Below are 14,124 nucleotides of genomic sequence, written 5' to 3' on the forward strand. Positions count from 1 at the left end.
TAGAAAAATGGTCTGCCTCGGTGCAAAAGGCCGGTTCCACGGGAGAGCCGGGCTGTGAGGAATCCACAAAGGGAGGCCGGGGTCTCCATTCCCTGTACCACCCCGCCCTACCCCCCAATTCCAACAGCAATCATTTGGAACAGGACTTGTTTTTAAAGGAATAAAGAAAACAGTGAGTATCCCGCTAGGTGCGTGTGTAGAGCCGCTGGCTGCACGGCTTCCGATGCGATGCGTGTGCACAGAGGAGCAATGGTTACAGCTTTAAAGAGGTTATTTCTGAAAAGAAAGAGAACATCTAAGGACTGAGTCCTATATGCACTTTTGAGCATTTCTACAGCATGCGATTCTAAGAGTAAACCCACCCGATATGGCAAACGATCAAATTTTTTAAAATTTAACTTAGAAAGTTTGAGATCATTATTTTCAAAACACTGATTTGTACATTGTTTCATACACAAATAACTGACTATCCAAGCACAGGACGGGCACCTCGCTTGAGAACAGAGGCTCCTGACGGTCAGGGTGGGGCACAGGGTAGTGTTGCGCTTTTGCTGTTGTATAAACTTCCCTCCAACTTCACAAGGAGACCCAGGGTGAGATTAAAAACTGAACTGAGAAGGTAGAGAGGGCGGGTTGGGGAGCAAAGGTGCCTAACTGGTGTTCACTCTTCGTCCATGGCGCGTGCTCTGTTCCTTGACTTCTCAGCATCGTCCTTCTATGCCGTGTGTACACACAACGATCATGTGACACGAGACGAAAAGTAAAAAAACTAGGGACTAAATTTACATCATTAACAATTCCAGAGAGGCTGCACTAGACCCTCTTTTCTGTTTAATTACTGAACAGAAAGGAATATATTTTAAGAAGGAAATATGAATGTCTGCAAAATCCTGTTACAAACACAATCTGAAACGTAGAATCAATGACAAGATGAAGTCCTCAACTTGTTTGCCACGAACATCACACAACAGGGTCACTGACCTAGAATTCAAAGAAACTAGTAAAAACGTGTGTCTGCCTCACAATTACACTCAAGTTTACCTTCTGGTTAACATTTTTATTATAGTATTTCCTTTTAAATTCATTCAAGACCAAAAAAAAAAGAAAAACAAAAAAACAAAAAAAAAAGAGAAAGACAATGGTCCCGGAAGGAATGCACGATTTGTTTTAGTTTACAGCACAGAGATCTTCTCTTAGTGGGAATTGTGCTCTTGGTTTCAGCAATAAGTGAAGGGAAAGGTCTTGCCCTTTGGAAGTTCTGAGGGTGCAGGGCGTCCGCGTTAGTAGGGGTGGATTGGAAATGCTAGCACTGTAACGCTCCAAAGTTGGAATGGTCTTCCAGTCACAGCGGCGTCCACCTGCTGCTTTAAACAGAGTTTAGAGAAACATGAAGAGAAACGGACACCCTGGCACAGGCGCACAGTCAGTACGATGGCTGCACCGCTCGCGGCTGAGGGCACAGGAAGTGCTCCAAGCTGGCACCAAGGCTCACCTGCCCACAAGTCCAGATCAACTACATCCAGATTAATCTTGGAAACCCCGACCCACAATTTCATACGTAGAGGTACAAGCAGGGAGGGCACGGGGCTGCTCCTTACCTGTTGGTGTTAGTTCCAGATCTTGAGGAAGCTGTCCCAGGACCCTGTTGCCACGGCCATCCCGTCGTCAGTCACCCCCAGGCAGCTGACGCGGTTGTCATGCCCGGCCAAGACCCCTGGGAGCAGATGACAGCACGGTCACCCCTGGATCCAGCCACTCCCTGAAGCAGACCCAGAAGCCCCCGAGGTTCAGTCCCTGCCAGGCCTCAGTGGTGAGGAAAGGACACCAGGAAGGAGAGGAAGCCTGGTCAGGTGGAAACTGAACTGAAGCTCATGCCCACTCTTGTCCCAGGCGAGGAAGGGTCAGCGTGCTCCTCTCCCACGGCAGACGTGCCCACGGCCGCGGGACAGATTCACACAGAAGGAAAACACACTGGAGAACCTGGCAACGTGTCTGTTATCAAGACACGTGGATAACAGCGTGACAACAAGGAACACACACAACTGAAAGGCACTAACACACACACACTCAACAACCTAGGGCCTTTTGCACCGACTCCTGAGCACTCCTGACGGTAAAATGCTTACATAAAAAATGGAACAGGGGACTTCCCTGGTGGCGCAGTGGTTAAGAATCTGCCTGCCAATGCAGGGGACACGGGTTCGAGCCCTGGTCCGAGAAGATCCCACATGCCACAGACCAGCTAAGTCGGTGCACCACAACTACTGAGCCTGGGCTCTAGAGCCCACGAGCCACAACTACTGAAGCCCGCACGCCTAGAGCCTGTGCTCCACAACAAGAGAAGCCACCACAATGAGAATCCCGCACACTGCAATGAAGAGCAGCCCCTGCTCGCCACAACTAGAGAAAGGCCGTGCACAGCAACGAAGACCCAATGCAGCCAAAATAAATAAGTAAATAAATAAATTTATTTAAAAGAAGCAACAGAAAGCACAACAAAAATACAGCACAACAGTGAAGGCTGTAGGCTGTTCTTCATTTGTTCGTGATGCCCGGGGCCTGGTGCAGAGCACAGAAGGCTGGTGATGGACGCTGAGGGAGGGCCTTTGGGATATCACAGAGTGAACCCCGCCCCCCAAGACAGGGCCTCCTGTCGACACTCAGCAGTCATCAGCCAGAAAGTTCCACATTTTTCCAGAGGAATCCGAGCCACATCTCAGAGCACCCCCATGCGCCTCCTGCACTCCTCTGAGTGTCAGCAGGCCCTGTCGGGGCAGAGGCCGTGGGCGCTGGGGGCACGTGGGGGAGCAGGAGAGGCAAGAGGGGCTCAATGCAGAGCGGGAAGCAGACCCACCCAGAGCGGGAGGCCATGGGCTCGGAGCCACGCTCCCTTCCCCACCCTCTCCAGCGCTGAGGACTCCATGAGCATTGATTCAGGCACCTGAACCCCCGTCTTCAACACTGCAAGTACTCGTCTTTTGCACAACCTGCATGTTAATGCACTCGGGAAGGACGCACCTCTCGCCTGCCTTTCACGTGTGAGCTCCAGTCTGTGCTTCCAACAGGCCCAACGGGAGGGGGGCCGTGAAGACCACGCGGCTGGCCCGTTCCTGCCCACCGTGTGCCGCACAGCGGCCGAGAGCCCGCCGCCACCGGCCTGCCTCCCATCCCCCTGCCGGGCCCGCATGTCTCAGCTCGCGTCTCAGCCGGCGAGGTGCAGCCGCCGCCTACCTGCCCTGTCGGCCTTGAGGGCGTCCCAGACGTTGCAGTTGAAGTCGTCGTAGCCCGCGAGGAGGAGGCGCCCGCTCCTGGAGAAGGACACGGAGGTGATCCCGCAGATGATGTTGTCGTGGGAGTAAGTCACGAGCTCCTGATCCGCACGCAGGTCGAACAGCCTGCAGGTGGCATCGTCCGAGCCAGTGGCAAACGCATTGCCGTTTGGAAAGAACTGGAGAGAGAAAGCGAACCAAGATGATTTGCAAGTGCACAGAAAGAAATACTGTGAACATAAACTGCCCGACAGCAGAGTGACTGCGGGCCCCGCACGGGGGTGGCGCGACGTGCTCGTCCTCCCCAAAGAGCCGGCTTCCCCGCCCCATTCGTCCTCCCAAGGGAGCAGCGGGAGCATGGCCATCACTGACGGGCCGGGCTCCCTGCAGGCCGCTGGCAGCCAGGCTGAACCCGAGGAGGACGGCTCCTCGCAAGACCGGGCCCGCCTGTCAGGGTGCCGGGGACAAGGGCAGGCTCCCTCAACCGCCGCGCCCCCCGCGCCCCCGCAGAGCTGGGCCAATGGGCTCAGCCGCGGCGCTGCCTGCCCCCTGATGGGGGAAGCCGCGTGATACAGTCACTGGTCGCCCCAAGGCCGGGAGATACGCCAGGCCTCAGCAAGGACAGATCAAGTCACAGCTAAGTCTCCCACAGGGAGTTTTTTTCATTTTGACTGTATCTGCATAGAAAAGAGAGACCATCTAATCCTGAAAACATTTTCAAATTTGACGATGCAGCCCGTGGCTCCAGAGGACTCTAACTTGCTAATGGCCGGCAAAGGGCCCCCGACCTGCACCTCGGACCCCAACTCACACAGATGGCATTGATGTCGGACTCGTGGCCGGTGAAGGTCTGCCGGCACATCCCTTCTCGCACGTCCCAGAGTTTGGCTGAAGCATCACAAGCACCAGAGACAAACAGTCTGGTGTCCGGAGCGAGCGAAAGGCTCATGACATCGCCGGTGTGTCCAGTGAACGTGGTTGTCTGCTGGCCGGTCTCAATGTCCCACAGGGCACTGGAGCAGAGCAATGACAGTGGTCACCCCACTTGCTCAGGAGACTAGTCCTGTGACAAACGGTCCTTCAAACCCCCCAGGACTGCAGTAAAGGTCTGCACTTAAGACAAATCTAAAACCTGAAATCCGACTTTGTTTAGAAGGGTTTGTTACAAAGCAAACGAATAAATGCAATAAACAAACACAATACAGATGAGCACACGCCCACGGGCTTTATGGTAACTGTGATTTCTACATCACCTCAAACACCAACAAAAGAGGGAGCCCGAGTCCCTTTCAAGGAGGGCTGCATGCGGCTCCCTGCGTGGGCTCAGCGAGGGGCAGCAGGAAGCTCCCGGCTGCCATCACAGGCTGCACAGAAAACGCGCTCTCTGCTGCTGCCAGCTCCATGCCTTCCAGGGTCCCATGGGCTGGGACGAGGAGATGACGGCCCTTAACTGGGGTCACTCAGCGGCAGCAGAGCTAAGCTCGGACCCACAGCTATCAGCTCGGGGGGGTCCACGGAGGGCAGGCAAAGGTGAGACACAGCAGCGCCGCGAGGACAGCGCCTCACGCGCAGAAGCAACGCCACCGGAAGCTGCTCACTTCCCGTAAGCCTCGCAGAAAACCTGGCTCAGCCCAACCACCCAAATCCAAGCGTGCAGGGCCCCTTGCTAGGGCCTGAGGGATGACAGAAGGAAGCAAGACACTCCCAGGGTCTGAAAAACATCCCTCATGAATGAAAAAGCTTTCAAAAATATTTTCTAATACAGAAATTCTTCCCCAACTGACAGTCCAGATAGATTATAAATCTTTGGTGAACCTATGGATGTACATAAAAAGGACACGTTATGAAACAGGACCCAGCCGGGACACCCCCTGCCCCCTGCGTGGCCCGCTGGCTCCTGACCACCACATGCCTCAAAGGACCAGAATAACCCACAAGGAGAGTTTAAGCCTAAAGTGACTCAACTATCTAAAGATTTAAAAGGATATGCGTTGGTGCTTCGAGTGAAAACATTACAGAGGTTTACGTGGTCTATCCAAAAGTAAGGTGAAACTCTAAAAATTAATTAGCTTGATATAATTCACGTGAAATTGTGACAAGTGACAAGCTTTTTAAAGCTGTGCTCAGAGTCCACAATGAGGCATTGCTCACCTAAGCGAGGGACTAAAGCACACCCACTCCCCCAAGCGCTACTAAAGGCAGCCTGGAAAGGTAAAATACGCAGGTGGGGAAAAGAAAGGCGGGCATTTCATGCAAAAATGTAGTTTCAAAATCAGTTCTTTGCTGTTCAAAATCGAACTCTGAGCTTTCAGATCTGCACAGAGCACCATGAACCCACCCACCACTCACTGCCACCTGTGTCTGAAGCCTCCTGGCCATTTCCAGTTAAAATGGCCTAACTGAGAACTCCCCGGCGTCTTGAGCTACGGGCCAAGGCAAGCAGCATTAAGCCAGGTCTGGCGTGCAAGTACTCACCAGGTGGTGTCTCCAGAGCTGGTAACAATCTGATTGTCATCCAGAAAACGGCAGCAGGACAGGTAACCTGGAAAACAGACCCACACGATGGCCCCAGCCTTCGAGCCCCCGACTCTATGATCTTATAAATGGAAAAACACGTTGGCAGGACAACCGTGGCGGGAAGGTCCACAGCAAGGGGAGACAAACACTTCGCCCCCCACCTCCTGGCCCCTGCCGTGTGTGCTGCGAAGAGGAAGGAAGCAGGCACAGACGACACCCACTGCCGGGCAAGAGTCAGAGCCCGGACAGGCCGGTGCAGCCCCAGGCCCAGAGGACTAGACTCCGGGTGACTCTGGTGCCCCGAGGGGCTCGGGAGGCAAGCGCACCCGTCCGCCCCGGCCCTTTTGGACACGTCGGGAGGAGCAGGGACGGAGGAGGGTCTGCAGGGTCCAGAGCCAGAGGTGAGGATGGGCGTGGGGGTGGGTTTGTTTTCTACGGGACAAGCGCTGCTTTTGTCTTAGTGTAAGTGACCCTGAGAACTTCACGTGCAAGGTAAGCACACCTGCCCCCAGAAGGCCCAGGGGATGGTGGCAGAGCAGCCCCTGCCCCCAGCAGGCCGGGCTCTTGCCAGGGAGAAGCATGCCTGCCAGGTCTTCCCAGGCCACACCAGAGCCACGTGTGATGCTGTGTGAATCAGTAAGATCAAAGACAAAATACAAAGAGGAGGCCCACTGAAGGCTGCTGATGTGGAAAGTATAAGAACATTGGGAAAATAAAGCACTTATCTAACATATTACTGTACTATCTCCCACAGAACAATTTCAAAACAGCAGCTACGCGCCTCGACAAGGACCTGTGGTCAAGTGCTCCCTGGAGGCCACGTCACGTCCACAGGACACCAGGGACCACACGGGCTCTCTTCCCGCTGAGTCTCAGCCTAAGTTCCGCTCCGAAAACAGCACTTACTTCCTGGCACACTCTCACCCTCGCTCAAGCCAGCCTTCCAGGAACCAGCCCTGGGACCCTCACACCCGCCATCACAGCACTAGCCTGTCTGACTTGGGATCCCAACAGACAGGGAGCAGCGTCGTGGAGACCGCAGCACCGCCTGGTCTCACACAGGGCCAGACAGGGGCACTCCTAGGTCAACAGCACAAAGAAACACGACCTCAAAGATGACCTCTGTCCCACCTCGTGCAGGCGGTGGTCCAGCCCCAGGGAGTCCACGAGCTTCCCGCCCCAAGGACCAGAGGCTGCGGCTACAGCCTTGGCTCTCGAGCACTAGCAACCTGCTCTGGCCTCTTCAGGGCCTCGGATGGTCAGCACTTGTCAGCTGGCTGACCCTCAGGAGCCAGGCAGGCTGTGGGAAATGACCAAATCTACAAAACCACACATGGTCCCTGGGGACCACAAATGCTGTGAAGACTCCAAGACACATGCAGACGAAGAGGAGGGGCGGGGCAGCAGCACCCACGGGCCCGGCCTGGTCCTGGGGCGAGGGCGTCTCAGGGACCTAAGAGACTGCGTGTGGAGAGCACTGGGGTGGCTTTGGTGTTCGTTTTCTAACTTCCTGTAGTTTGAGCTTTCAAAATATACACAGTTGACCCCGAACAACATGGGGGCTGGGGGTGCCAGCCTCCTCGAGGCTGAAAATCTGCACAGAACTTGGAGTTGGCCCTTGTGACAGCGGTTCCTCGGTCCCCTTGGGGACGCTGCCCACCCGGGCTCCTGTGTGCTGAATTTGGAGAAAAACCTCAGGTGTAAGTGCACCAGTACAGTTCAAACCTGTGTTGTTCAAGGGTCAACCCTATCCAAATACTACTTTTCATTAGACAAAGTCAGAGCTGCTGGCTCATAACTCACTTTTTTGGTCTCTGTATTTTGTATATCGAGGGAAAAAGACAAGAACCAGGTGGATATTATATTTTTTACAAAAATCTTTTTTCCTCCCAGAAAGAAAAGGTGGGAACCAGCTTTTCTTTTTATATTTATTTATTTGGTTGTGCCGAGTCTCAGTTGCAGCACGCAGGATCTAGTTCCCTGACCAGGGGTCAAACCCAGGCCCCCTGCACTGGGAACACGGAGTCTTAACCACTGGACCAGCAGGGAAGTCCTGGAACCAGCTTTTAAACTAGGTTAACAAACAAGTACTGAGCATCAAGACCCAACAGCCCTGAGACGGGAGCTCACCAACCAGGAGCACCAGACCGTCCAGCCGGTGGGCTCGGCAGCCGACCCCACAAGCTCAGCGTCCCAGGAGGTCAGTGACGCCCCGTGTGCACGGGGACCATCAAGGGGCACCCAGGCTCCGGGGAAGCCTGCGGGGCCATTCTGCCTGGGAGGTGGGCAGTGGCTTCAGAGTAGGCCCGATTCTCAGCGCAGCTGCTAATCTGCAGTGCGTGTTCCCGTGAGCTGGCTCACGAGCCCCAGGCTTCCCAGAGGAATTGGGATCATTCTGGAGAATTATCGGGAGGAACAGAGCTGTCTGCACATTTAAGTTCTCAATGAACGGTGGCAGTTACTGTCTTTGTTTATATAAGGGCGAGCAAATTCCCTGAAGGGGCTGTGTGAGTGTCCTCAGCAGAAGGGTGGCTGGCCCAGTGGCGCTGCTGCCTTACGAAGGCCTCCACAGGGGCAGGGAAAACAGACCCTGACAAAAGTGGGCACCAAGTGTGGAGGTGCCAGGCCTCATGGAGACAAGTGGCAGCAGGACACAGGCGCTCTGGGGACAGCCTGGTGCGGGGACGAGCTGGCAGCAGTCCAGAGGGGAGGAGGCAGGCGCTCAGGTCAAGAACCCGTGGGAGGGAAGGGGGACGGTCTCATGACAGGGTGTCGCTGATGGGAACCTGGGCCAGAGAGGCAGACAAGCTCACCTCCTCATCCAGAGGGCAGCTGAGCCAGACGGCAAAACCAAAGACCAATGTGCACAGACACGTGAGCCGCCACGAGTGCTGCCACAGACCAAACAGTGCAGCCAAGGGAACTCATCCCAAGAATACGGTTACGGCCTGAGAAGTCACTTCTCTGCAAGAACAGTATTTACAGCCACAACACGCGCACCAGTGACAAGCTGGGAACTGCTGCAATGACCGACGACAGGGCCAAATCAGCGCACCTTACAACGGAACCCTCTCCAACTCTGCAGGACAACACTGCAGTTCTGGATGGGATTAGAAGTTAAAAACACAGAAGAAGAAATGTCACGTTCCCAACTTTCTACGGTGAATCACGCTGGCAGTCTTAGCCGAGCCAGCACCTGGGGGAGGCGGGGGCAGCTGGCTGGGCGGGGAGGGAAAGCCGCCGACCCACTCGGAGGTGCACAGGGGAGCGGAGACCGGGAGCAGAGGGTGCGTTCTCTGAGCAGCTCCGTGAAAACGAAAGAGAGACAACGAAGTAACATGAAGGCCTGCAAGTGAGTAAACGCCACCCCAAAGAGACAAACCCAGAAACTGCTGATGCCAAAGGACAAGCACCCAGAAGCAGGCCGGGTGCACCCGTCCACCCGGAGGTTCACGTATCCTCTCATGCTGAATGCAGGCACAGCCAGGACCCGTTGCCAGCCTGGGAGAGGGGGCTCTTGCTGCTGGGGGGCTGAGCCGGCGGCGCAGTCCGTGAGGGCAGGAAGTGAGCAGTGGGATCTGAGTTTCCCAGACTGCGACCACAGAAAGCCTAAAACTGCTGCCACGTTAACTAACTGCCAAAGAACAGGGCTCCGGAGAGCAGCACAGTGTGGCCCGAAGCAGAACTGTGGGACACGTCTTTCCTCTCAGAGCGGGGCCTGCTGGCGCCTGTCAGGAAAGAAGCAACTAACAGGCCAGGGGGCCCGTCTACTGTGCTTTCACGTGCATTCAAGCCCCGGGCAGCATGGACAAATCATCCCTGGAAAACGAAATTGTAGCCACCACAAGGGCTTCTGGCAAGAGTACAAGGCAGTCATGTCACCCCCAGGAAACCTCTGGCTAAATTCTTGACCATGGTAATCTCAGAAAGGGTAAATGTGTCTGCACTGCGATGGGAGGTTTAGGAAAGGAGAATGAGCTTTTAGGGAATTACTAAAATTTCTCAAATATACAATCTAACGCCTTTGTATTATTATTTTCACCAAGAGAGCACTCAGCAAGTTTTATTCTATATGTAATATATTCATAGTAACAGCAATAATGATAAATGTTCCGTCTCAATCGTTGTGAATTCATTCCATTAACCATTTCCAGAGGGCATCCTTTACTCCTTAAGATAGAAACTTAAAAGGCAAAACACCAGAAGACAGAACGCCATCTGATGTTTGCTCTCTCAAGTACTGCTAGCGTTTCCGAAGCCTGGGTGGCCAACTCTAGAGAAGGAAGCTTCTGTTTGTTCCACATGGGCCCTTGTATTTTCTGGAGACAACAGCAGCACAAAACTGACCACCAAGAGCCTCTCTCCTGAAACTGAGCACAGAGGCTTGACTCCCACCCTCACTCCAGCGGACACCATCTGAGGGCTCAGGGAGACTGCTGAGAAGAGCACCAAGGTGGGTTTTCTGCGCAACTGAGTTTCTAAGACTCTACGGCAAAATGTCCCAACCACAGCTTAACAGAGAGCTCTCAACTTAAGGCTCAGGCCAGAGAGAGATGCCTGAGTGATGAGCACTAACGTCATCAGACGGAGGCTTAGAAGGACTGAGACAAGATGCAGCCGCACATCCTCAGATCTGCTGAATCCACTAACCGTTCACACCTTTACCCCCCGACTAAAGTGAGGCTATTTGAATTTACCAAGTTTTAACCTTTATTGATTTGACGCTGAATTATGTATCATGTCTGAAAAAAGTCACAAATACTCTTAAGAGGCCAGACGTTTAAAAAAACACTACCACTCAACTCCCAAAGAAGTAAAATTTCATGATACGTGAAGGAAACAAAATTTCTAAAACATTCTAATACTAGTTTTATTTTTTTGTTTCAGCAAATAAAGTGTTAAAAAGATTTAATTAAAAATGGAAGTCCATACACTGAATCTGATACTAAGGGATCGATCAACAACAGTAAGAATGTGTTTTTCAATGTGCTGTGAGTTCATCAACACTATAAGCGAAGTGCTTTAGGAAGGGTGCTCACTGGACAGAACCCCCAGTTTACAAGGATGGGGCAGGCAGCCGAGGCTGGGTTCCGAGAAGGGGGATTCCCACCCCCAGGAGCAACCTTCCCACAGAAACCACCACAAGCTCTAGACAAACATAAAAACAAAAACCTGAAAGCACTGGAAGAAGCAGACAAACCGAAGGGGAGCCTGCACTTGGAAGAAGAGAAAGGCACTGGGTGAGCTTGTTTTTCAACAAGCTTGTTTGTCTTGTGCCTGAGGGCAGGCCCCCTCTTGCAGCCACACCTCAGATGCAGATCTATGGCCCAACCTTCTTGAGCAGCCAGTAAATAGGGTTCTGGTCAACCACGACTGGAAAGTGAAAGAAGGAAACCTAGAAAGGAGAAAGCCCCAGAAGGCCCTAAAAATCACACACCTACTGCCCCAACACCTGTCCGAACCACACAGGCAAGACAGCTGCTCCCACACGGCTGTGTGGCTGCTCCCGACGGAACCAAATGGCAGGGCTTCAGGGGAACAGAGTCTGCACAAAGCCCAGGACACAAGTCAAAATCACTAGATGTACCAAGAAGCAGGAAAATGTCGCCCATATTCAAGAGAAAAGAGCCACCAAGACCAAACCTCAAGGGATTAGTTGCTAGAACTGGCAGGTAAGAATTTTAAAGCCAGCTCTTGGAACTATGCCCAAGGATCCTAAATATGCTCATAATAAATAGGCAGGAAACGTCAGCAGAAAAATAAGAACTATTTTTTTAAAAAAACAAACGAATTCTAGAATTGAAAACTAGAACATCTGGCATATATGGCTTGCTGGGTCGTCTTAACAACACACTGGAGGTGACAGAAGTCACGTGTGCTGGAGGACAGCTCTGGAGAAGCGGGAGACGGAATAAACAAGAACAGAGCCATAGGAACCTAAGAGACGATGTGAACATGCACCCGCTGGAGTACAGAAGGACAGAGAACAAAGAACAGAAAATGGATTTCTAATATTTCCCAAATTTAGTGAAAGACAAAACTTTACAAATTCGAGGGGCTAAAGCACAATAAACAAAGAAAGTCACTCCAAGGCACATCGCAGACTGTTAAAAAACAAAGAAAAATCTCAAACGTGCCGAAAGAAAATAATACCAAACCCAGAATTAAATATATCAGCAAACACTTCTTCAAGAATGAAGGATAATCAACATTTCCAGATAAATGGAAACAGACAGAACGCACTGCTAGGAGACCTGCACTAACAGTAGGAAACGGCAAAGCAAGTTCATCAGGCTGAAGGGCACCCGAGAAGCTCACGTCTTCAGGACATGAAGGTAAAGATTTGCGTAAAAATGTAAAGGACGATTCAAACGTCTTCAAGTGGCTATAAGGACATTTAAAGGAAAAAATATAACAATATATTGTGGGGCTTGTAACACATGGAGATGCAACACCTACAATAACTTCATAAGGAATGAGGAAGGGCAGAAAATGGGCATCTATGGCCACAAGATGCTTGTATTTCATTTAAATGGATACAATATAACTCTGAGTGCACCATGAAAAGTTAGGAATGTACACTGCAATCCCTACATAACCCTTTTTTGGAGGTAACCAGAAAAGCCAACAGATAAAACTAAAATAGAATTCTAAAAAATCAAGTAACCCAAAAGAAGGCAGCAAAGGAGAGCACACCATAAAGTGAGAGAGCCAAATCCCACTGCACCCACACTGCATGAAACAGAAATGAAGCCCATACTATTCGAAAGGCAGAAACACTCGGAGTGGATAAAAAGAAAGAACCAAGTGTGTGCTGTCTCCAAGGGACTCTGTTTATAAATACAGTTAAGTGGATGAGAAAAAGTACACCATGCAAACAGTCGGACTAAGAAGGCTGGAGCAGCTACATTAACATCAGATAAAGCCGACTTTCCAACACAGAAGGTTCTGAGAAAGAGGGTCACTTCATCAGGAACATACGACAGTCATGAACATGCCTTCTACCAACAGAGCTCAAGATACATGAAGCAAAAATGCCCAGAATGAAAGGAGAAATACAGAAATCCATCCCTGCCTCAGCAACTGACAGAAATAAACTAAAGACAGAGAATATGTGAACAGTGTCAAAGTCCTGCTTTGACGAACACGCTGAGAACCTGTCCCACAGCCTGGACCCCCAGGCGCATGCGGCGTGTCATCCTCTCTGAACATAATGGCATTTGATTAGAAACCAGTAACAAGTTATCCAAAGGGTATTAAAAATATTTCCCACTGAATGATAATACAGCTAAAGCCACGCTTAGAGGGTAATTTATATTTGAAAAAGTAGGAAGATCTAAGTTTCTACTTTAAGAAGATAGAAAGTTAAGAAGGAAGCAACCCCAAAGCAAACAGAAGCCAAAATAACACACCACCCCCAACGCTTAGAGCTGGCTATGTTCAATAGCACTCAGCCTGAAGGGCTCTGTTCTGCTTCCTGTGCAACAAGAATGCCAGTCATTATGAAGGATGCTAAGAGATCAGTAAGGGTGTCTCGATATGTGGATAAGTACGTGTGTGTGCGCACAGGGAGACACGTGCACGCTCGCGCATGTCTAGATTAGGAACCCTTCTGGAAAGGCGCTCAGGATGGAAGGAGGTTCAGAAGGAGGTAACGCCTCGAACTGCGTCCAGCTGCTGCGGAGCGACCTACATTCCCAAGATCCTTGACAACGGCCACTACAGCGACTTATATCCAAAGGCTTCTTACTGGTAAAGGAATATCAAGGCCTGTGTTTGATTTCATTTTCAGAGTATATCTGGCCATTGATGTAGCCAATCTCATTAAATAATTGTTGAGAAGGGGTGAGTGTCCATAGCACGTAACTCATGCAAGGCACATAGCGTATAATCTTTGAGGTTACTGACGAGAACATGTACCTGTATGTCCAGCCAGTTCACGACTCACACGTACATTCCCTTCACGAGTTTTCAGATTGTAAATGGAGCAAATGTTATCCAGGCCACCGCAGGCCACATAGTTGCCAGAAGGGGCATATGCACATGTCATGACCCACGAGGAACGCAGAGGAATGGCATGAACCTAAATGACAGGACACACATGATGCAAGCATGCTCAAGGTCAAAAACATTAACTACTGACATTTATGATCCTACTTCTAGTCTTCAACTTTCATTGCACAGCAAAACAGTGGCCAAAATTATTTTGAAAATATTTTACATGTGTGGGCAGTCAGATAAAGTAATAATTTAATTAGAAATCCTGTGCTGCACACCAATTTAATGTAGGGTTTTTTTTTGTTTTTTGTTTTTTTTTTTTTTTGCGGTACGCGGGCCT

At 51.2% G+C, this 14,124-nt stretch overlaps 1 protein-coding gene across 2 annotated transcripts in view; it reads right to left on the reverse strand.

Annotated features, from left to right (window-relative positions):
- Positions 1-1,042: 1,042 nt before the first annotated feature.
- Positions 1,043-14,124, reverse strand: part of GNB1 (G protein subunit beta 1) — a 42,543-nt gene continuing 29,461 nt past the window's right edge. Inside the window, exons 6-11 of one of the 2 annotated variants that reach the window (XM_007448937.1) lie at positions 13,707-13,869; positions 5,745-5,811; positions 4,081-4,282; positions 3,232-3,448; positions 1,599-1,714; positions 1,043-1,361 (exon numbers count right to left, since the gene is read on the reverse strand). In XM_007448937.1, coding sequence (XP_007448999.1) covers positions 1,608-1,714; positions 3,232-3,448; positions 4,081-4,282; positions 5,745-5,811; positions 13,707-13,869 — 756 coding nt within the window. In that variant the 3' untranslated portion in view covers positions 1,043-1,361; positions 1,599-1,607. The remainder of the gene's footprint in view (positions 1,362-1,598; positions 1,715-3,231; positions 3,449-4,080; positions 4,283-5,744; positions 5,812-13,706; positions 13,870-14,124) is intronic. The other variant, XM_007448938.1, reaches the window with a different exon arrangement.

This window comes from Lipotes vexillifer, unplaced genomic scaffold (genome assembly GCF_000442215.2).
Source record: "Lipotes vexillifer unplaced genomic scaffold, Lipotes_vexillifer_v1.1 scaffold835, whole genome shotgun sequence".
NCBI lineage: Eukaryota > Metazoa > Chordata > Mammalia > Artiodactyla > Lipotidae > Lipotes > Lipotes vexillifer.